Source organism: Labrus mixtus, chromosome 8 (genome assembly GCF_963584025.1).
Source record: "Labrus mixtus chromosome 8, fLabMix1.1, whole genome shotgun sequence".
NCBI lineage: Eukaryota > Metazoa > Chordata > Actinopteri > Labriformes > Labridae > Labrus > Labrus mixtus.
This window is the reverse complement of record NC_083619.1, coordinates 30174787-30200165: the sequence shown is the minus strand read 5'-3', so window position 1 is coordinate 30200165 and position 25379 is coordinate 30174787. Positions and strand designations below refer to the sequence as shown.

Here is a 25379-nt window from a genome sequence, read left to right as displayed (position 1 = left end):
GAAAAGTTTGAGGAAGTCAAATTAAAACCATGTCAAAGTAGAGGAGAACATCTGTGCAGCACAGAGGCTGTTTAGTTTAGAAGAACATTACTCATCTGCTGTCTGTTTGTCTTCAACAACTCCAAAGACATGCTGCTTTACCTCTTTTTACTTTGCTCTCACTTTATAGGTGAGTGTTACAACACACATCAAACTCTAATTTCACCTGCTGTTTAGACCAGATATCTGAACAACTATTTCAAAGTAGATGTTTATCTGTGGGAGCTACAAATTCCACTGATAGAAAAAGACTTTTGTTTTCTTCATGAATCTCAAAATGATCAAAGATGACTGATGAAGTAAAGGACTGATTTTCAGTCTCTTGATGTCTGAATCTCTTGCAGACTAACAGACATGTATAATACTTATTTTGCAGCCCTGGGCTCCATGAACAGCATAAACCCAGAAAGAACTGAAGAAAATGTTGAAGAGGGAGGAAACATCAACCTGACCTGTAGATATGATGGTCAAATCAACAACATCCAGTGGTACAGAGAAAAACAGAGATCCAGACCAGAGTTCCTGCTCTACATCACAGAGGGAGGATCGATTCATCCAACAGATTCTGATTTCTCAGCTTACATTAACAAAACGGAGAAACGAGTAAATCTGGAGATCTCCTCTGCTGCACTGAATGACTCTGCTGTGTACTACTGTGCTCTGCAGCCCACAGTGACAGGAAACACCACAACTCTGTACAAAAACCTCTGGAGAGAAGACAACACAATACTCCACAACATCCACTAGAGGGAGTCACACACTGATAAACTTCTATGGTATGTCATGATGAAGGTTTGATGTTTCTCAATTCAGAAATGAAACTAGTTCAACAGATGAGTCTCCTCCCAATGACTGCAGAGGTGTTTGATGACAGAGAACTGTTTGATTCCAGCTGTGAACATCAGACCAAACTCTACTCACAAAACTGAATCATACTGAACATTCAGTTACAGCATCTCACCTCTACAAACATGGAACAACTCACTGTTATTTTGTTCTTATCAGCTCTCATAGGTATGTATGTAATAAATGGACAGTGTGTTGTGATTCTGAAAATCAGTTCGGAAAGCTGTCATTATAACATTAAATATGTTAGATGTATAGTTATGTTTGTTCAATGTAAAGATTAATTGACGTGACTTTGAATAATTTCTTTGGCTTCATCTTTTTTTAGGTGTCAACTGTGAAGAACTCACTCCAGTTAAGAATGAAGAGCACAGTTTAGAAGACAGCACCGTCACTCTGTCATACAGTTACTCCAAACAAGCTGATGGCAGTGATTATTTCTTCTGGTATCGACAATATCCAGGAAAACAACCACAGTTTATCGCCTCTCACATATCAACAGGACCACTTTCAGAACCCATCTCAGGACTGTCTGTTTCAGTGAGGGGGGATAAAAAACATCTGGATCTACAGATCTCCTCTGCTGCACTGACTGACTCTGCTGTGTACTACTGTGCTGTGAAGCCCACAGTGACAGGAAACACCACAACTCTGTACAAAAACCTCTGGAGAGAAGACAACACAATACTCCACAACATCCACAAGAGAAAGTCACTGTTCAAACATACTGTTCATAGTCTGATTGAAATATCAAAACTTGAGCTTTTCTTACATTTCAAGGAGGAGCATAGTTTAAAGTTAAGACGTCACCTTTTAGCTGTTATGACACACTGACCAATTGCCTATTTAACAACTCAGCAGCCTGTCATGGGGTCTTTGATGACACGTGGATGATTGCATCGTCGACATACAACTGGCAACAAACATTTTCACAGCTGTCTGGTAGTTGGTTAATGTATAGGCAAAAGAGCAGCGGCCCCAGAATGGAGCCTTGTGGTACGCCAACATTACAGTGTTGAGGGGATGATATTGAACTATTGATTTTAACTCATTGCTTTCAAAATTCCAGACATGACTTAAATCACCTGAGAGCTTGATTACAGAAATGTAGATTTTTTTGAGTATTATAAATCAAGTCATGGTTTACAGTATCAAAGGCCTCTTTCAGGTCTAGAAATACTGCTCCCAAAACTTTACCGTCACCTATGATGTGTGTCAGGGGCTTTACAAGTGGAGAATGCTTATTTATGAATTCAGTATCTAATCCAAACATATCTTTAGCCTGAGAGGTATTAGATTAATTATTTGTTGAATGTTGCCTTCATTAGTCTGTGTAATGAAGAATGAGTTTGATGCATCTGTAGGTAGTATCGCTTTCATTGTGCAGGTCTGAAAAAGAAGCCGACGCCAGACGCTGTCACACGTATCAGAAAGTATATGTTGTCATGTAATGTGTCTATGTTTTTATTTTGGAATAATATTGCCAGGAAAGATCATCACTAATATGTGCTATAATAGCCAGATAACAGTACACTTCAGTGTCACCAGCAGGAGGCAGTGGGGCGCTGGGCTTCTCCCATGCATGGACTGTCTTTGTTACGGGACTCTCGTTTCTTCCTCATTCTACCGAGTGAAGCTGAACTGAATAGAAGCACAGTTGCCTGTCTCATTCTTTTCTTCTGTTTATACAGGTTTGTATGGTTAAAACACATGTGTAAATGCATATAAATATTGATAAACACAAAGGAAACATTCTACATCACATTTGTAAAGGTAGTTGAACTTTATGTGTTTGTGAACTAGTAGATACTATGCTAAGGTTACCGCGTGCGGGCCAAGATGGCGCCGGCGATCGTCGTGTCTTTTGTGTTGATTTAAATGAGCTCCTGCACATCTCATTTCAAAACAGATATTATATTAACAGTGTGATTAAGTGTTCTGAAGGTTATGGATATTGTTGTTATTGTCATATGTGCACGGTTTCAATGTCATAAGGAGTTATAGTTGTCAGTCTTCAGCTATTGTACTAGGAGCAACATGCTAGTCTCCCTTTATTTACATCTGTGAGTGAGGTTACATTCAATTACCTTTTAATAGCCCGGGAAATTATACAGCTGAGGTTAATATTGTCCTCAAGTAGTTTTAGAGTAAAAGTAAACTCTAGTTCAGTTATAGAGCTGATTAAATGTGTGTTTATGTCGTTAAACACCCGTAGCATATAGGATTATTTTGTAGAAACCGTAAATATAAGTTTTTTCTTGAAAACCAGATATGGAATTGGTCGACAGTTTGTATTGTGATTATTTGTGATGTTGTGAATTCTGTATTAATGATGCACTATTAGAATACAGAAAACAAAACACAAAGTGTCAGAAAAAGAAGCATTTATTTTGAATACTGTTTCATAAAGATTCTACCGAGTGAAGCTGAACTGAATAGAAGCACAGTTGCCTGTCTCATTCTTTTCTTCTGTTTATACAGAAATTCTCATCTGCTTATGGGATCTCATTTTGAGACCTGTAACATATACATGTTAAAAACATATCTAAAACAGTGCAACAGAGAGACATGACAAATGCATAAACAGCAAATGTGCAGCAGATACATGAACCATGCAAATTTACAGCATATCAACTAAATTAGTACATATATTCAGTCACTTTTCTCTCTCTCTTTCTGGGAATATGCATTTTTGACTTTAGAATCAATTCTGAATTTGAGTCCTGTCTCTCCAAATGGAAATCTCTTGACCTGTTGCAGCGTGGTTTCATTCCTCAGCCACAGTACAGTCCTACATAAGAGACAAACAAAGATGACTGTAGAGTTGAGTGGAGGGAGGGGTTAAAGGGAGGAGTCAAACTGTGACTCAACGACCAAAAAGACAAACTTTCACAAATGTGGTTTATACAAGAGGAGACTCTTTATGTTTAAAGATGCTTTCAGTATATTTGAGTCAGTTTGTGACTTTGTTTCTGCTCACATTAACAGGTAGGTCATTAAGAATATCAGAGCTTTATTCATTAAAAAAGATGATTTTGAATCAGAAGCACTTCTTTGTTCCTACTGGAAATCACATTAAAGACAGTACGTGTTATTGTTCCTTCAGGTGTTATCTGTGATGATCTCACTCCAGTCAAGAATGAAGTGTTCGGTTCAGAAGACAGCACTATAACTCTGTCCTACAGATACTCCAAGACTGTTTCTAGTCTTGATCATTTCTTCTGGTATCGTCAACATGCAGGAAAACCACCAGAGTTTATTCTGTATATCTCTGGACTTAATTCTTCAAGACCAGCAGACTCTCTCAAATCAGACTCAGAGTTCTCGACTAAGGTGTCTGGAAAGAACCATCTGGATCTACAGATCTCCTCTGCTGCACTGAATGACTCTGCTGTGTACTACTGTGCTCTGAGGCCCACAGTGACAGGAAACACCACAACTCTGTACAAAAACCTCTGGAGAGAAGACAACACAATACTCCACAACATCCACTAGAGGGAGTCACACACTGATAAACCTATGATTATTTCATTCATGATACAGTTGTGATAAAACCTTTAAGGAATTAGAGTAGTTTAAAGAGTCTCCTCCTCCTGACTGCAGAGGAGCCTGATGACAGAGATCTCTTTAAATCAAGCTGTGAACATCAGACCAAACAGCTCACCAAACTTACTCATACTTGTTCTTCACTTACAGCGTCTCACCTCTACAAACATGGAACAACTCACTATTATCTTCATTTTAACTCTCCTGGGTATGTTTGTGTTTAATAAGAAATCTAAATGACAAAGAAGCTTTTAAAGAATTTCAGATCCAGTATGAATTTTTGGATCAGCGACAGATCAATTTAACATTTCAAAAACACTTTCTAGAAAACAACACTTCTTTACTGATGACTGTTTCTTGTATTGTTTGTTTGAACACAAGATGTTTATTGTGTGACATCTTTAAACTACAGTATGTCTGATGTTGAAACATCATGTGTTTGTCTCCATCAGGTAACACCTTGGAGGATGATATTACTGCCAGCAGTGCTGAAGTGTTTTCATCAGAGGGTCACAGTGTTACTCTGTCCTGTAAATACTCAGTTAAAGCTGATAATCTCCAGTGGTATCAACAAGATCCTGGATCAGCTCCTCAGTTCCTTCTCCTGATCAGCGACACTTCAGATCCAACTGTAGTGACAGCAAAACCTCCACACCCTCGACTGACTGTGAAACTGAATGAGGAGAGAAACCGTCTGGATCTACAGATCTCCTCTGCTGCACTGACTGACTCTGCTGTGTACTACTGTGCTCTGAGGCCCACAGTGACAGGAAACACCACAACTCTGTACAAAAACCTCTGGAGAGAAGACAACACAATACTCCACAACATCCACTAGAGGGTATGTATGTAAAGGAAAATGTGGGTGTTTAGGGAAATAATTTGAATAATAAGTTGAATTAAAACAATAGATTTTTGAGGTGTGATGGATTGTGTTGCATTAAGAGTTGAATTTCAATAACATACGATTCTGTATCATATCTTCTTTTTTAGAATCCAGCTATGAAGAGCTCACTCCAGTTAAAAATGAAGAGTACAGTTTAGAAGGCAGCACTGTTACTCTGTCATACAGTTACTCTGAACTGTCAACTGGTGATTATTTCTTCTGGTATCGACAACACAATACTCCACAACATCCACTAGAGGGAGTCACACACTGACAAACTTCTATGATATGTCATGATGAAAGTTTGATGTTTCTCAATTCAGAAATGTTCTTGTCTCTTCTCTTCTCTCTTCTCTTTTGTTCTTCGGAGGCTGCCATTTTTTGAGGTGTTCCACAGGGTTCATTCCCGGGTCCTCTCAGTTTTTAATTACAGGCTGACCATGATATTGTTAAAATAATTTGATCAGGTTTCCTTTGTGTTGGTTGAAGAGCCTATATTATTCCCTTTTTGGGGTTCATATATTTAATCTATGTACCTTCTAAAGTACGTTCACAATAGCTAAAGTTCTGTACTGCCACTCCATGCACCGGCTCCCTTCTGACTCTCTCTCTAAGGCTCTGAAGTGCCCACGTTCAAAGTCCCCACGTGTGCCAAGTCTGATCTGATTGGTCAGCCTGTTGGCTCAGCCGTAATTGGTCAGTTGCTCAGCACGGTTCTCGGAAATCAATTTCAATCAATCTATCAATTTTTATTTGTATAGCGTCAACTCATAACAAGTGTTATCTCGAGACACTTTATAAAAAGCAGGTAAAATACCTTACTCTTTGTCTTTTAATATTACAAAAGAGCAGGTAAAAAGACCTTACTCATTGTTATGTTACAAAAAGCAGGTAAAATACGTTACTTATGCTATATTACAAAGACCCGGCCTATCCATCATGAGCACTTTAGCAAAGCAGCAAAAGTTACAGTGGTAAGAAAAAACTGCCTTGTTAAAAGGCAGAAATCTTCCAACACAGGAGTAATGTGGTCCCTTTTCCTAGTTCTAGTCAATACACGAGCTGTAGCGTTCTGGACTAGTTGAAGAGTCGTTAGAGATCCACCATAGCACCCTTACAAAAGAGAATTACAATAATCCAATCTGGAGGTAACAAATGCATGAACTAGTTTCTCTGCATCACTTTGCGACAGGATATTCCTGATCTTGGATATATTACGAAGGTGAAAATAGGCTGTTCTTGAAATTTGCCTGATGTGAGAGCTAAAAGACATATCTTGATCAAATAGAACTCCTAGATTCCTAACAGTGGTGCTAGATGCCAGGCTGATGTCATTAAGGACAGTCAAATCACTAGAAAAAGTCTCTCTGAGGTTTTTAGGGCCTAGCACAATAACTTCAGTCTTGTCTGAGTTAAGGAGCAAAACATTTCTGGTCATCCAGGTCCTAACGTCCTTAAGGCACGTTTCTAGCTGACATAACTGATTGGTGCCATCGGGCTTCATTGATACATAAAGCTGAGTATCATCTGCATAACAATGAAACTGTATGGAGTGTTTCCTCATAATATTTCCCAGAGGAAACATATATAATGTAAAGAGAATTGGTCCAAGCACTGAACCTTGTGGCACTCCATTGCTAACTTTGGTGTGCATAGAGGACTTATCATTAACATGAACAAACTGAGATCGGTCTGATAAGTAGGATTCAAACCAACTTCTAGCTACAGCACTATCAGATAAACTTCTAGAGAGCACATTTTTATTAAGCAGAGGTAATTCTGGTAGGACAAAGTCGAAAGTAATAAGGAAATGGTCTGATAGAAGAGGATTTTCTAGGAAAACTGTAAGGTTTTGGATTTCAATGCCATAAGCTAAAACAAGATCCAGGGTGTGGTTAAAATGATGAGTAGTTTCGTTTACACCCTGGGTGAAACCAATAGAGTCTAATAGTGACATGAAAGCTGTGCTCAGGCTATCATTTTCAACATCCACATGGATATTGAAGTCACCTACAACAATTATTCTATCACTGCTAAGGACTAAATCTGATAAAAATTCTGCAAATTCAGTTAGAAACTCAGAATATGGGCCAGGAGGACGGTAAACTACAGCAACTAGAACTGGCTGAAAGGTTCTTGAGACTGGATGTGAAAGGGTTATCTAGAAGACCAGAATTAAAAATAGCTGCTACCCCACCACCTCGTCCGGTGTCTCGAGGTATATGAGTACTAAAATGACTGGGAGGAGTGGATTCATTCAAACTAACATATTCATCTCGACACAGCCAGGTTTCAGTCAAACAAAGTAAATCAATATGCTGATCTGATATCAGATCATTCACTAAAAGAGATTTGGATGCTAAGGACCTAATGTTCAAAAGACTGCAGTGAATTTTCTGATTTTTTTGCAAAGTCGTATTCGTAGTTTTGATTCTAATGAGATTTTGACGATTTACGCCTTTTTTTCTACGTTTGGATGACTCGAGTCTGGGCCGGGGGACAGACACAGTACCTATAGTATAACTACAGTTCGATTCAGAATTACAGCTATAGTGACTGGGAGACAGATCTAAGTGTAAGACTGCAGCTCTGCCTGCTGGTCTGAACTCTGTGTTGTTGTCAGGGTTTTGGACTAATAACCTCTGCTATGTTTCTAGATAATAGAGCTGCACCGTCCAAAGTGGGATGGATGCCGTCTCTAGCTAGCAGACCAGGTTTTCCCCAAAAAGACTGCCAGTTATCTATGAAGCCCACATCGTGTGCTGGACACCACCTCGACAGCCAGCGGTTGAGTGATGACAGGCGGCTATACATGTCATCACTGGTCTGATTTGGGAGGGGACCAGAGAACACTACGGAGTCCGACATCGTCTTAGTACACACCGACTCCACATTAACCTTAGTGACTTCAGACTGGCGTAGTCGGGAGTCATTAGTGCCAACATGAATTACGATTGTATCAAATCTACCTTTAGTCTTTGTCAGCAACTTTAAATGAGATGCGATGTCACCCGCTCTGGCCCCAGGTATACACCTAACTATGCCCGCTGACTTCGCTAGCTTCACGTTTCAGACTATGGAGTCTCCAATAATCAGAGTTTTATTCTCAGCGGGTGTGTCGCTGAGTGGGGAAAATTACTTTGAAACGTGAAGTGGTTGGTGGGGAACCGTGTGCTTCGGTTTTCGACTATGCTTCCCTCGGACAGTAACCCAGCCACCGCCTCCCGGCTGCTCGGGAGCTACCGGGGGGGAAGCCAAGCTATGTCGGCCCGCACCGGCTACAGGTGGCTGGCTAACTACTGCTGCATATGATGACTCTGACTCAATGGTGTGGAGCCGTCTCTCTAACTCAGACACCCTCGCTTCCAAAGCTAAAAATAAACTACATTTCTTACATGTATCATTATCACTAAAGGAGGACGAGGAGTAACTTAACATATGACACGTAGAGCAGGAGAGAGCAGGAGAGGGAGAGACAGAAAAAGAAGCTAACTGCTAAGCTAGGCAAAGAGTAGGTAGCTAAAATAAACAAAACTGTTAAGCAGGTTTGTCGCTAGAGAGAACGAGTGCTTTTCGATTACTTCTGTTTGTCTGAACGTACAGTGTGTTGGAAACAACAGTCGTAAGAAACTAGGCAAAATGAACAATTAAGCTTTTAGCTCTAACGATCAGCACTGAGCAACACAGAACAGCAGAGAACAGTACAGGAAGTGATGCAATACGCTCACCCGTAGCATGTAGCACGTAGCAGCTGCAATGGGCAATGGGAAATGTCATGCCCCTTTTACCATATTGGGAATGCAGCCACTGGCTCCGTCCGAGGGGAGCATAAACATTAGCACCTTAGCACTACTGTGCTACCGCAGGCTACGGCATATCGTGGGCGTGCTACAGAAGTTAATGGGCCTGCAACATGAGCTGCTGGGCCACAACGAGCCAATGGGCTTAGATCAGTGATATCTTACTGACAAGACGTCACACTGGCAAAACATTTCCGAGGGGGGCTAGAACCGAGCGTTACATGCAGCTAATGCTGCAGCTAACAAGAGGACGTAGGAGTAGCCGCGTTTCCGTGGACTTTGAATTTTGGCAAATAGATGTGTCTAAACATGCACAGGACACTTGGAAAACACACTAAAGAGCATATAAAACCAGAAAAAGCAGAATATGGGATAAGATTTAAGATAAATGAATCTTGTAAAACTGTTCAAGACCTTCATAGAGTCCTCACAAAAACCTGCTTGAAGTCCCTTTTATACACAATTGTAATATTTTTTATCTCCACTAGAGGAAACATTATGAAGGGGGAAGATCACCACAGCACTCTGTTCAAGCATTCATATGTAACAGCTGCTGTAAAGGGAACTATTCTCACACTTCTGGCTGAACGTCAGATCAGGTCTCTTGTTGGTTTAAACCTTGTTGTAGAGATGGAACTTTGGCTGTGGATTATTCTGGCTGCTCTTTTCTTTGGTGAGAAACTATAGCATCATACATTTGTTTTACTCCTCACTTGTTTGTGTGTCTGTTCTGAAGGCTATGTAAATTATTTAACCTCAATCCTTTTTTTCATCAATCAACAATTAATCTCTTCCTCTTTCTGTTCTCTTCTCAGAGTGTAAAGGAGAAGACAGAGCGATCCAGCCAACAGAAGATGTCTTTGCTTATGAAGGAGACACAGTCACACTTGGTTGTACATTTGAGACCACTGACCCATATCCAAATTTGTTCTGGTACAGACAAAAAGTGGGTGATTTCCCAAAGTACATGTTGAGATGCTACTCAAAAGACATATATAAAGATCCTGAGTTCCAGACAGACAGATTTAATGCTTCAATCAACGGGACATCAGTTCCTCTGATGATCCAGAAGCTTCAGCTGACTGACTCTGCTGTGTACTACTGTGCTGTGAGGCCCACAGTGACAGGAAACACCACAACTCTGTACAAAAACCTCTGGAGAGAAGACAACACAATACTCCACAACATCCACTAGAGGGAGCATCAGACCGAAACAACTCAGCACCAACTCATACTAGTTCTTCCTTTACAGCACCTCACCTCTGTAAATGTGGGAGAACTCACAATGGCTTCCAGTTAAAAACAAGTTCAAGTTCTAAATAAGGTGTTCCTCTGGCCCCGCCCACTGGGACCAAGGGCCCGTTTCAGAAAGAAGGTTCAACAAACTCTAACTCTGAGCTCTGAGTTGATTTACCCTCAGGTGGGAAACTCTGAGTTTTGGGTTCCAGATCAGCTGATTTGAGTTAAATCAACTCTGAGTAGGTTCACTCGGTGTTCAGCGCGTGCACCACTACTATGAAAAGCCAACATTAATGGAGCCATGGCAACAGGTGAGAAAAAAGAGATCCTCTTACTTTAACCATCTGGAAATATAACCTACTACATCTTCATGCAGACACACTACAAATATAAACAGGTTTTAAGAAAGAAAGAAAAAGTAACACTGCTGCAGCAGCACAGGAGAGAAAGAAGTGGTGAAGGAGAAAACTGCTGCTCGCATCAGCATGTAATGAAGTCTATTCATCTAATATTTAATCAGAATAATAGTTCTGCAGGTAAAAACCGGTGTAATGGTGTTTAAACTAACATTTAGTGACATAAAGATGCAATTAATCAGGAGAAAAGCGACTTTAAAACAGCTCAAAGTGAAATAGGCTATAAGAACAAACTAGGCTCATGGTGGTAGCCAACCTTTGGGTCACACTTGATTGTACATTTGAGACCACTAGAACAAGCCCCACTCTGTTCTGGTATCGACAAAGATGTAATGATTTTCCGAGATACATGTTGAAATCTTACTCAGACAGAAAAGAAAAGGCTCCTGAGTTCAGGACAGACAGATTTAATGCTGCATGTAGCATGTCCTGGACATGCAAAAAGGGGTCACTATAGCTAACGGAAGCTCACCACACAGTTAGTTAGTTAACTAATTATTGAACTAAATGAGATCTCACTCCCTACCAACCTGCTAGTCTACTCTTTCCTAGTGGAAGGAGCTGTGTAAAATTATGATGTGGATTCCCGTTGTTGATATGTTTGATGATGAAGAAATTCGCCGTTGACACTGACTTGCTTACATAATGATCATTTTATTGACAAACAAGTTACAGCATCGCCAGGCTCGCCGTGGTTCGACCTGGGAGAGACACAGCCAAAAGTGATCTCTCCTGAACATACATTGAGAGTGCTATTTATACACAATGTTACAGGGCACATGAGGACATCTGTTTATCTGTTTTTTAGGACAACCCCTCTTTTCCAACAGCAGCCTCTGCAATTATATGTATGTCATAAACTTAAAGGCCAACACAGGTCACAGGTACAATCTCCTGTCTAGATGTCCCCGGGAAACCCTCTGGACATAAGGGTCCATTTGTTCACATTCCACTGCGGGGGATCCTAGCTTTGCTCTAAACATTTCCTGACACTCATAACTCATCCTGCGAACCACACCTCTAAACAAACTTTCCACTGAAGGAAACCCCTTTAACAGATGTGTGCAGTATACACTTAAAGATCACTATAATATCTCTGTCCTAGATATTTAAGACACTTAAATTACTCCTCTAACACCCTTTGAGGACAGATGAACAAGTTATAATCACAGCCCCAGGATTATCTGCCTAACATTCATTTCTAGAATAATTAGATTCAAGGATAACCCCTGGTATAGGACTCTAGATTACCCCCCAGAGAGGGAATAACTGTGAACTCCCCTCGCTAGGATGTTAGGTGTGTATGAAGTGTGTAATATAAATCAGTAAGACAAGTGTGCCGTAGTGTGACTGCTCAAAACTTACCTTCCGAGGTACACGGGGTCCTTAAGGGGAACTTCCAGTCTTTGTGGTGTAAATGATTTCAGTCAGAAAACGATTTTAAAAAGTTTCCGAAAATGTATTTAAAAATGTTAAATGATATTCCAAATGCAAATACAAAACAGTAAAAGAAAAATATAAAAAATGGAAAAGAAAAGCAAAACTCAAAGACCAAAGTCTAAACCTGTGAGTGTAGACACTTGAGGTTTTAAAAGATCCAAAATGATATTTCAAAAGTCAGAGTGACGTGGATTCGTTTAGCAAAGCAAAAAGGAACCTCGATCAGATTTTCTGCAGAGTTTTTATAGCCAAAAAGTTTCTCTTTTTTCAAGATCCTGAACAATGCACGTTCGCAGAAACGTGATGCATCCACAGGTCATGCTAAGCTCATGACATAGGTAATACCAAGTTCATATGTGGTTTCGGCTCGAAGACCGTGAACCGAGCAGATACACAGAAACGCTATACGCCTATGAGCTCCTATGTGGTTTTGCTTCAATGTATGGCACACTTATCTTAAAATAAAATTCTTCCATAAGTAGAAAATGATTCTGATATGGTTGGACTTAGTACGTCCTAGACTACGTGCACAAGTAACATGAAGTACTTTTACTGTGTACTTTTTGTGAAATCCATTGACAAAGATTTATTTTATTGACATTGATTTATAATGGACTTTGACAGTGGATTTCACAAAAAGTACACAGTAAAAGTACTTCATAGTACAGGTGCATGTAGTATAGGAAGTACTAAGTCCAACCATATCAGAATCATTTTCTACTTATGGAAGAACATATATTTTTATATTTTTTTCCCAGGAAAACATCTTATTTTGAAAAACGGAAGTTATCGCAGACTCGCAGTATTATTCTCAAACTAATTTCACCGACCTCCGAAGCTATTCCCTGAACAGTATTTTGTTTGCTCCCGTTTCATACACGTGTCTCTCATAGTCAGTTTTATGGTAAGACCTAGACATTTAGCACTTCACTTCATCGCTCTCTTTCTCTGTTCGCTCTGGAGTCCGGAGCATTTACCATAAAGATCAGAATACGTGAGCACTTCAGATTTAGGGGCGGCTCACTTCACCATGTAAACTCGAGGAGAGGCTGGCTTGACCGCAGTTGTGCAGCCCACAGTGACAGGAAACACCACAACTCTGTACAAAAACCTCTGGAGAGAAGACAACACAATACTCCACAACATCCACTAGAAGGAGTCACTGACTATAAACTGGAATCACTCAGGAGGGGAAGTTACAAGACAGATCATTAAAAGCGTCAGTAAAAGATGTTCAGTGTAAAGTTGTCAGTCAGGGAATAACACAGGGCTGTGAATGAGACCTGTCTCTGTGATCAGGCTCCTCCTTCTAATCCTCTAACTTAGTGTTGATGTGGACTAAACACAGAGATCACAGCCTTCTTTATACTCTCTGTAACTCAGTTATTAACACTGCAGATATGATGCCTCTGGTTATCTCAGTGTTGCTGGCTGCTGTGTGTCTTGGTATGAACTCTGTTTCTTTGATATCAATCCAACACTGACATGATTCTTTAACAGCACACTAATACTATTTGTTACTGTTTTACAGAATGTATGGCACAAACAGACAACGTGCTGCAACCAGAAGGAGATGTGACTGCTACTGAAGGAGAGGCAGTAACTCTTGGCTGTCAATACAACAGCAGTTCATCAAATGATTATCTCTACTGGTACAAACAAGATGGAAACAACAGCCCCAAATTCATACTGAGCCGCTTTAAGTTTGGAGAAGGGAAAACAATGAAAGAGTTTGAGGAGAGATTTTCATCCACACTGGATTCTACTTTAAGATCAGTTCCTCTGAAGATCCAGAAGCTTCAGCTGACTGACTCTGCTGTGTACTACTGTGCTCTGCAGCCCACAGTGACAGGAAACACCACAACTCTGTACAAAAACCTCTGGAGAGAAGACAACACAATACTCCACAACATCCACTAGAGGGAGTCACACACTGATAAACTTCTATGGTATGTCATGATGAAGGCTTGATGTTTCTCAATTCAGAAATGAAACTAGTTCAACAGATGAGTCTCCTCCCAATGACTGCAGAGGTGTTTGATGACAGAGAACTGTTTGATTCCAGCTGTGAACATCAGACCAAACTCTACTCACAAAACTGAATCATACTGAACATTCAGTTACAGCATCTCACCTCTACAAACATGGAACAACTCACTGTTATTTTGTTCTTATCAGCTCTCATAGGTATGTATGTAAAGGAAAATGTGTGATGCTTAGGGAAATAATGTGAATCTACATTTTAAAAGAAGTTGAATTAAAACAATAGATTTTTGAGGTGTGATGGATTGTGTTGCATTAAGAGTTGAATTTCAATAACATACGATTCTGTATCATATCTTCTTTTTTAGAATCCAGCTATGAAGAGCTCACTCCAGTTAAGAATGAAGAGTTCAGTTCAGAAGGCAGCACTGTTACTCTGTCATACAGTTACCCTGAACTGTCAACTGGTGATTATTTCTTCTGGTATCGACAACATCCAGGAAAACAACCACAATTTATCGCCTCTCAAACATCAACAGGACCACTTTCCAATTCCGTCTCTGGACTGTCTGTTACAGTGAGGGAGGATAAAAAACATCTGGATCTACAGATCTCCTCTGCTGCACTGACTGACTCTGCTGTGTACTACTGTGCTGTGAAGCCCACAGTGACAGGAAACACCACAACTCTGTACAAAAACCTCTGGAGAGAAGACAACACAATACTCCACAACATCCACTAGAGGGAGTCACACACTGATAAACATCAACTGTAGGTATGGAGATGTAGGCTCGACTGTTTTGTAGTGATGATAAAGAAGATCTCTGACAGGTGCTCTCCACATATCCAGAACTGTTTGAATGTAACATGAATTTAGTTTGCAAACTATAGATTTAAATGAAGCTCTTAATATACAAAAAGTTAATATGATGTGATGGTTTGTCATCATATTTAATCTGGATCAAATCATTAGAATAAAGCACCATCATGAACAGTTGGCACGACAAAATTCAAAGTCAGTTTCTTTTTTTCTGTCTTTGATAAACACGTTCTTCTTTGGCTGTGATTCCTCGTGGTGTACCACAGGGTTGAGTTCGAGGCCTGGTCATTTTTATTTGTAGGTTGAATTTGATTCAAAATAAATTAGTCTAGTTTCTTTTTTGTTGTTATTGATGAACAGATCTTATCTAAATCCAGTCATAGATGCCCCTATGTTACTACATTTGAGATGTAAGTGTTGAGAGGAGGAGCTACACAAATGAATATGAACAGTGTCACTTTGGAACAGAAGAGCTGCTGTGTTCTCTCTACTGTTCATTTATCACAGGAACAACAATGCAGCTTCCTTTGGTTTGGATGATGATAGTATTCTTTCATACTGGTAAGTACTGAAAAGACTTAGTAAGATCTAAGACATGAAACATGTGTGTCCAGATAGACAACTACAGTCACAGTGAAATATATGTCTTTCTCTTTAGGATCCTCTGAGGAATTAGTGACACCATTCAGAGAGGTAATGATGGCTGTTGATGGAGAAAATGTGACTCTCTCCTGCAACTATTCAGGCTCTGCCAACTACCTCTACTGGTATCAGCAGAAATCAGGTTCATCTCCACAACATCTCATAGGAGGATATTCAGAGAAAACAGAGAAGTTGTCTACAAAACATGATACACAATCTAATGAGTTTCATCTGGAGATCTCCTCTGCTGCACTGACTGACTCTGCTGTGTACTACTGTGCTCTGAGGCCCACAGTGACAGGAAACACCACAACTCTGTACAAAAACCTCTGGAGAGAAGACAACACAATACTCCACAACATCCACTAGAGGGAGTCACACACTTTAAAACTCTACATGCACGTGTTGACGCAGTCTAGATTATTCGCAAAGTGGATAGAAACATAAAATGGATGTACTCAGGATAAAAAAGACTTTACATTTTGAGACAACACAAAATCTTCATATCTATGGAAATGTATGCTTAAATCTATGGACTAGTTATTTTGTTACCCACTCTTTTCTTGGCACCTTCTACATTTCCAGAACTGTCCAGGATTAAGTATTTCTAAATATTCAAACAATTCTTGACATAAATATAAAATATCTGAACAGTACGTCTGATATGCTGCTTTTTCATATTAATTCTTTAGGGCAATTCATCGATAGTTTGGTATCAAATTTCTGAATAAATGATCCCTGTAAACATCTAGAAACACATGATTGATTACTGTGTACCACATGGTTCAACCCTGTGTCCTCATTTCTTCTTTATGTGTTGACTTTGATATTTTAAAAATGATTTGATCTATTTTCATTTGTGTAATAATAGTAAGAATGGATTCTATATAAATTCATTAACATGTGCATCAGGTTCAGAACATTTTAAATGTGTTCCAGTATGCAGTTCAGAGACGCGTTCCAGGATGTCACTTCTAGAATTTCTGCACTACATTTTTACAATTCCTCCAGGGGGAGACATTATTGAGCAGGTAATGAACTACTGTGTTCAAACATTATATTAATACCAGCTGCTGCTGTAAAGAGAACACTTCAACACAGTGAACATTGAACATCAGAGAGTTCCTCCTGTTGGTTTAAACCTGGTTTTAGAAATGGAAATTTGGCTGTGGATTATTCTGGCTGCTCTTTTCTTTGGTAAGATATAAAGCACAACTTGTCTTCAGTGTTTTTAAGTTCTGAGCAGAAATCTATGAACATTTGAATTATTTTGTTCTTGCAGTAAGACTGAACAACTGATATTTTCCACTGTCTCATCTTCTCAGTCTCTTGAACAATATTTAATCTAATGGCTTCATTTTCTCTACGTTTTACAGGACCAGCAGCTGGAGACAAAATCTCTCCTACAGTCGATGAAGTCAGTGGAACAGAAGGAGAATCTGTCACACTCAGATGTAACTATGAGACAACAGACCAGTATGTTTACCTCTACTGGTACAGACATCATTCTGACCTCCAGGCACCTCAGTTTATACTCAGGAAAGGAGCCAGATCATGGAGTGATGAAGAATATATTCCAGATAAACGATATGAATCTCAAACATCACGCAGCTCAACTGAACTGACCATTAGAAAGCTAACCCCTGAAGACACAGCTCTCTACTACTGTGCTTTAGAAACACAGTGATACAAAGTGTAGAAGAGGCTGTACAAAAACCTGAACACAGATATCTGACTACTCTTCAAAGAGGAGGGAAGTGGGATTCAAACCACAGCTTCATGTCAGATGGATTGTGATGATTCCTGTTTGATCAGAGTCTCTGTGGTTACAGCTGCTGATGAGACACTGAGGGAATTAAATACTCAGCTACTAACTACACATTTTGTATAGCACCAAATCATAACAAGTGTCATCTCAAGACACTTTACAAAAGAGCAGGTCGAGACCTTACTCGATGTTATATTAAGATAATCTGCATATTTTCAAAGTGCCATCAAATAACTACTCAAAATGAATCACAAAGTAGATAATGCTTGAAAGTTAGGTAGCTAATGTAACTAGCCCAGTAGCAAGCTAATCCCTCTGTGAAGTCAATTAGAACTAGCTAATAAATGTTTCTCAGAGTTAAATATGTATTTCCTGACCCAGCTTTGTGCTCTCTCTCCCTCCATCCTCCTGCTTGGTGATTTTAACATACACTTGGACTCCACAAACTCAACAATAACCACTGAATTCATCGAAATACTGAACTGCTTCAACTTAACTCAACATGTCAACTTCCCCACCCACAACCGCGGTCACATCCTGGATCCAGTCTGTTCCACTGGTCTCTCCATAAATCACCTCTCAGGCATGGATCTTACCATCTCCGACCACCTAGCTATTAACATAAACATTGACATTCCCAACCCCCTGCCAAAACAAAAACGCTCAATCCACTTCCGCAAACTCAACACTGTTTCTCCTTCCGCTCTATCATCTGCCCTCATGGACAAAATGTCTGTCTTCTCCCCTGTTTCCCCTGCAGAGCTCTCCGACCTCATCACGGGAATGAAAACCTCCACCTGCCTTCTGGACCCCATCCCCACCAGTCTTGTCAAGGCCTGCCTTCCCACCCTATCCCCACTCATCATCTCAACAGTAAACTCCTCCCTCTCCACTGGGGCCGTTCCACTATCCCTCAAACTTGCTGCTGTCACCCCCATTTAAAAAAAACCTGGACTCAATCCCGACATCCCAAACAACTTCAGACCCATCTCCAACCTCCCCTTTCTCTCAAAACTTCTGGAACGTGCTGTTGCTTCACAACTCAAAATCCACCTCTCTGCCAATGACCTCTATGAATCATTCCAATCTGGTTTCCGTTCCCACCACAGCACCGAAACAGCTCTCCTCAAGATCACCAACAACCTTCTCCTCTCCTCTGATGCCGGAAACCTCAACATCCTCAACCTTCTGGACCTCTCCTCAACAAAAAGAAGAGGGCCTTCATGACTAGGGATCGTGAGGAGCTCAAGGCTGTCCAAAAGGAGTTAAAGAAGAAGCTGAGAGAGGCCAAGAACAACTACAAGGACAAGATTGAGGCCAAGATGGGACAGAACAACCCAAAAGAGGTGTGGAATGGCATGAAGCAGATGACGGGCTGCAGCAGGCCGGAACCCAGGATTAAAGGAGACCCAGTATTTGCTGCTGAGCTGAACCTATTTTTCAATAGGTTTGACACATCCCCCGACCCAGTGAGCTCAAATAATGGGTCTAGTTCTCCCCCCACCATCTCAGCCCCCATTCACACCTCTGCTGGAGACTCTGCTCTTCCTCCCATCAAGGTCCTGACCACCCCCCCCCCCCCCCCCTCTCAGCTCCTCATCAGCAGCTTCAAAGGACAGCCCCCCCTCACCTTCCAGCTCCCTCCCTTCAGGTACCTGCATGACAATAGACAGTACTCCACACCCCTCCCCTGCTCACTGTCCCACTCTCACTCTGACTACCAGCCAGGTACAAAGAGAACTCTCCAGACTCCACATCAGAAAAGCCAGTGGACCAGACAACATCAGTCCCAGGATCCTCAAGGTGTGTGCTGGGCAGCTTGCAGGAGTCTTTCAGCACCTCTTCAACCTCTCCCTGAGGCTGATGATGGTGCCTGACCTGTGGAAGACCTCCTGCATCGTCCCAATCCCAAAGAAAGGTCGTCCCAGCGCTCTCAATGACTACAGACCTGTGGCACTCACGTCACATGTCATGAAGACATTTGAGAGGCTGGTTCTCCAGCACCTGAGGACCCTGCTCACTGCTTTCCAGGATCCGTTGCAGTTTGCATATCAGAGGCACATTGGTGTGGAGGATGCTATCATCTTCCTGACACACAAAGCCCTGTCACACCTGGAGACGAAGGGAAGCACTGTGAGAGTCATGTTCTTTGACTTCTCCAGTGCTTTCAATACCATCCAGCCCTGCCTCCTGAGGGACAAACTGCTGGATATGCAGCTGCACCCTGACACCACAGCTTGGATTTTTAACTACCTCACGGGCCGGCCACAGTATGTCAGAGTCGACGGCTGTATCTCTGATGTAGTGACGGGCAACACAGGAGTACCTCAAGGAACTGTTCTGGCGCCTTTCCTCTTCACTCTCTTCACATCAGACTTCAGGTTTAACTCTGGTTCCTGCCACCTCCAAAAGTTTTCCGACGACTCCTCCATTGTTGGGTGCATCACTGATGACGACGAGAAGGAGTACAGAGGACTGTTAGAGAGCTTCGTCACATGGTGTGAAAGCAACCACCTGAAGCTCAACATCAGCAAAACAAAGGAGGTGGTAGTGGACTACCGGAAGAAGAAGAGGCCCCCTGCCCCGGTCATCATCCAGGGGGAGGAAGTGGAGAGGGTGGACTCATACAAGTACCTTGGGGTCTACATCAACAATAAACTGGACTGGACTCACAACTCTGACGCCCTCTTCAGGAAGGGACAGAGCAGGATGTTCTTCCTGAGGAGACTCAGATCGTTCAGTGTCTGCAACAGACTCCTGAAGACCTTCTACCAGTCTGTGGTGGCCAGCGCCCTCTTCTTTGCTGTGGTGTGCTGGTGGGGTGGCATCAAGACTGGTGAGGCAAACAGGCTGAACAAGCTGGTGAGGAAGGCCCGCTCTGTAGTGGGTCTTGATCTGGACACTTTGGAGTCAGTGGCTGAATCTTATCCATCCTGGATAACTCCTCTCACCCCCTACATGGTGAGCTGTGGCAGATGGGCAGCTCCTTCAGCCAACGCCTCATCCCCCCCAGGTGCAAAACAGAGCGCTTCAGGCTCCTTTGTGCCCACTGCCATAAGACTGTACAACAGCAGACTATGACAACAATAACAGTACGTCCTGACACAAAACTTCACCCCCCATAAAACACTACCCCCATGACCTGCTTCATTATTATCATTGTATTATGTATTACTATTATTATTTAGCATCAATATATATATATACATATATACTGTACATTCTATATATTTTTATTATATTATTATACTAGTCTATATTATATTATATAACATTTTCATTATATTACACTGTATTGTTCATATTGCACTATATTATATTATACTACATTATATTATATAACTACACTCTGCATTACTGTGGTACAACACTGCCTCTCTTCTCTGCTGTTTACATTACTTGCTGCTATTGATCATACCAAGTCACTTTAATCATCACTTGTCACTTTATCTTGTCATTCTCTGCAAATACTGTCTCAATTCTCAATTCCCCCCAGTTAACTTCATCATTCATTTTGTACTGTATATACCCCCTGATTTTATTTTTATTTTTATTTATCTTATCTATTCTGTTTAACGTGTATTTGAGCTTTCTTGTCTGTGCTGTTATAACGCCCGAATTTCCCCTCGGGGGAGCAATAAAGTGCTATCCTATCCTAATCCAAGCCACCCCACAGCATCAACTGGAACATTTGTGTCCCCTGTCATGTATTAACAGATTAATCTTTATAGAGTCCACTCAGATCAACCAACCAACCTGTAATAGTGGTTATGCATCCCTGGAAGAAGACCTTCTCCGGATCCACAACGGACCTCAACCAGGAGCGACAGGATGACACACAGATTTAATGGTACTGTGTCTGTATGTGCTGGCAGAGGAAAGAAGACTGCTTGGAAACTTGGAAGTCTCTCCCAGAGGTGAAGGATGGACGGTGGGTCTGGGACACACTTCTGCACATTTGCATCATAGTTGTAGGTTGATGCATTATGTAAGCATACAGAACCAGCAGGCTCACTGCAGAAGAACTGATCTGATCTATTTAATGTTTTTACTCCACTTGAGGGCGACATTATCAGGTAGGAGGTTCATCACCTCTGCACTGAGTTCAACCTTTCTGTCAATACAAACTGCTGCAAGGAAGAGAACTTTTCTCACTCTGAATGTTGAACATCAGAGAGTTCCTCCTGTTGGTTTAAACCTTGTTGTAGAGATGGAACTTTGGCTGTGGATTATTCTGGCTGCTCTTTTATTAGGTGAGAGACAAAGAACATATTCTGATTACTCTGTACATGTTTGTGTGTCTGATTCTCTAGCTACGTAACTTTTCTGACCTAGTAAGTATTTTTGTCAACAATTCATCTCTTCCTCTTTCTGTTCTCTTCTCAGAGTGTAAAGGAGAAGACAGAGTGATCCAGCCAACAGAAGATGTCTTTGCTTCTGAAGGAGACACAGTCACACTTGATTGTAAATTTGAGACAACTTACACAACCCCCTCTTTGTTCTGGTACAGACAAGAAATGGGTGATTTCCCAAAGTACCTGTGGAAAAGCTATGCAGGACTGTCACAAAATGCTCTTGGGATCTCAGAAGACAGATTTAATGCAACAATCAACGGGAAATCAGTTCCTCTGAAGATCCAGAAGCTTCAGCTGACTGACTCTGCTGTGTACTACTGTGCTCTGCAGCCCACAGTGACAGGAAACACCACAACTCTGTACAAAAACCTCTGGAGAGAAGACAACACAATACTCCACAACATCCACTAGAGGGAGTCACACACTGATAAACTTTAGTTGTATGTGTTGATACAGTCTAGATTCGTTCCCCTCATGATACAGTTGTGATAAAACTCTTCAGAAATGAAAATGATTTGATATGAGTCTCCTCCTACTGACTGCAGAGGAGCCTTATGACAGAGAACTGGGTCTTTGTAATATAACAATGAGTAAGGTGTTTTACCTGCTCTTTTGTAAAGTGTCTTCAGATAACATTTGTTATGAATTGGTGCTATACAAATAAAGATTGATTGAGAACTCTTTTAATCAAGCTGTGAACATCAGACCAAAACAACTCAGCACCAACTCATACTAGTTCTTCCTTTACAGCACCTCACCTCTGTAAATGTGGGAGAACTCACAATGGCCTCCAGTTAAAAACAAGTTGAAGAGGGAGGAAACATCAACCTGACCTGTACATATGATGGTCTAATCAACAACATCCAGTGGTACAGAGAAAACCAGAGATCCAGACCAGAGTTCCTGCTCTACATCACAGAGGGAGGATCGATTCATCCAACAGATTCTGATTTCTCAGCTTACATTAACAAAACGGAGAAACGAGTAAATCTGGAGATCTCCTCTGCTGCACTGACTGACTCTGCTGTGTACTACTGTGCTCTGCAGCCCACAGTGACAGGAAACACCACAACTCTGTACAAAAACCTCTGGAGAGAAGACAACACAATACTCCACAACATCCACTAGAGGGAGTCACACACTGATAAACTACAATGGTATTTAATGATACAGACCATCATCTGAACAGTGATTAAAACTAAAGACATGATGTAGAAAATGTGGTCATCTTAAATAACTTGATCCAGTTTCTGATAAGAATTGATCCGGTTTTAGATTCTATTAAAATCCAGTCATAGATTCAACCACTTTATAACATGAAGTTCTGCTGTTCCAAACATTCACAGTCTTTACAAACAGCTGGAAGACTTCTCCCACATTGCTCTCCTGACATGTTTACCTCAACTAGACAGCATCAACCTCCACTAGAGGGCGACATTATCTAGTAGGTGGTACAAAACCCAGATACTGAGCTCAACCTGTCTTTGAATAATAACTTCTGCTGAGAAGAGAACAAACGTCACTCTGAATGTTGAACATCAGAGAGTTCCTCCTGTTGGTTTAAACCTTGTTGTAGAGATGGAACTTTGGCTGTGGATTATTCTGGCTGCTCTTTTCTTTGGTGAGATAAAAAGAACAACACATTTTAATGATTCTATTTATTAAATAAGTAAACTGGAGTTCAGAGCAGGAATCTCTGAACTGTTGACATGTGTCTGTTCTGACTATAACTGTAGAGTTGACACTATTCACTGTCTTCCCTTCAGCCTCACTAACAATGTTTAGTCTCATGTTGTCCATTTCTACACTTTTTACAGGACCAGCAGCTGGAGACAAAATCTCTCCTACAGTCGATGAAGTCAGTGGAACAGAAGGAGAATCTGTCACACTCAGATGTAACTATGAGACAACAGACCAGAATGTTTACCTCTACTGGTACAGACATCATTCTGACCTCCAGGCACCTCAGTTTATACTCTGGAAAGGAGCCAGATCAAATAGTGATGAAGAATATATTCCAGATAAACGATATGAATCTCAAACATCACGCAGCTCAACTGAACTGACCATTAGAAAGCTAACCCCTGAAGACACAGCTCTCTACTACTGTGCTTTAGAAACACAGTGATACAAAGTGTAGAAGAGGCTGTACAAAAACCTGAACACAGATATCTGACTACTCTTCAAAGAGGAGGGAAGTGGGATTCAAACCACAGCTTCATGTCAGATGGATTGTGATGATTCCTGTTTGATCAGAGTCTCTGTGGTTACAGCTGCTGATGAGACACTGAGGGAATTAAATACTCAGCTACTAACTACACATTTTGTATAGCACCAAATCATAACAAGTGTCATCTCAAGACACTTTACAAAAGAGCAGGTCGAGACCTTACTCGATGTTATATTAAGATAATCTGCATATTTTCAAAGTGCCATCAAATAACTACTCAAAATGAATCACAAAGTAGATTATGCTTGAAAGTTAGGTAGCTAATGTAACTAGCCCAGTAGCAAGCTAATCCCTCTGTGAAGTCAATTAGAACTAGCTAATAAATGTTTCTCAGAGTTAAATATGTATTTGGGTGTGGTTATGTGTATCAAAGTACAAAGAAATATGAAATAATGCTAAAGCCAGCTAGCTAATTGTTGTGGTTTTCTGTATTGGAGATATCACAAAAATGTAGCGTAGCATTAGTTCAGGCAGGCCACAGAGTCACGCTCTTCTTTTATGCCAGAGATTTTGGTAACAGCTGATCTCAAGCAAACCTCATCAGCTGATTTGCTTCAAAGCATCCTATTGGCCAAACAGTACTTATGACGCCTTATTATAACTGCTCTAGACTGCCTACTCTTTGCTGCTCCCTCTGCAAGCTACATTTACAAACCTCCTCCACCCCAGCTCCTCCTTTTATTCTGTTCTGACTTAATCAATGTCATGCTGTTGTCATTGATGCCTGCTCTGTTTGGGTGTGCTGCTTCTCTCCCTGCCTTAAGCTTTCCTTGTATGCACGGGGAGGGCAGGAATGTGTGCTGTTCCTGCCTAATGCTTTCCATGTAAAGATGTGGACGGGCAGGGAGATCCAGAACAACCGCTAAATATAAATAATTGCAATAAAGTATTTTTGTCTTGACAAAGTGGTCCTGACTGAACTCTAGTTCTGTACAATCATTTACTTAAACTGTTCTTAAGAGTTAATGAGTTTGAATATGGCCCCCGGTGATGTCATCAGAATTCACAGCACCCTTCAATTATATTAAATACAGCCTAATGAAGTGATGTTGAGGAAGGATGTTTTCATTTTGTCCTAACAACTTTAAAACCAATGAATGTGTATGAAACCCAAAGGATTTTGGTATGTGAAACCCATTAAAAAAATCAGCATGGTTTGTCTGTTAATGACCCCTTCAAGATGATACTCTAGATGTTAAATGTGGTATGGTGGTTGGTGCTGGGTTGTTTTCATCTGCATCTTTTTCAGAATCCTCTCCTGCGATGGTGTTTTTGTCACAACCCTTTAAAAGTGACATATCCTGATAGATCAGACCTAGACCTCTACATCCAAGCAATCCAAGCCACCCCACAGCATCAACTGGAACAT

At 41.0% G+C, this 25379-nt stretch overlaps 1 protein-coding gene and 1 long non-coding RNA gene across 2 annotated transcripts; both read left to right on the top strand.

Annotated features, from left to right (window-relative positions):
* The first annotated feature begins 3439 nt into the window (after positions 1–3439).
* On the top strand, positions 3440–5014 carry LOC132979602 (uncharacterized). Its single transcript, XR_009674070.1, has 3 exons — positions 3440–3873; positions 3992–4639; positions 4884–5014. It is a non-coding gene; the product is annotated as an uncharacterized LOC132979602 (long non-coding RNA).
* Positions 5015–21224: 16210 nt separating this feature from the next.
* On the top strand, positions 21225–22237 carry LOC132979601 (uncharacterized). Its single transcript, XM_061045504.1, has 2 exons — positions 21225–21678; positions 21812–22237. The coding sequence occupies exons 1-2, from the start codon at positions 21273–21275 to the stop codon at positions 22189–22191; spliced, it is 786 nt and encodes a 261-aa protein (XP_060901487.1). The 5' UTR covers positions 21225–21272; the 3' UTR covers positions 22192–22237.
* Positions 22238–25379: the final 3142 nt, after the last annotated feature.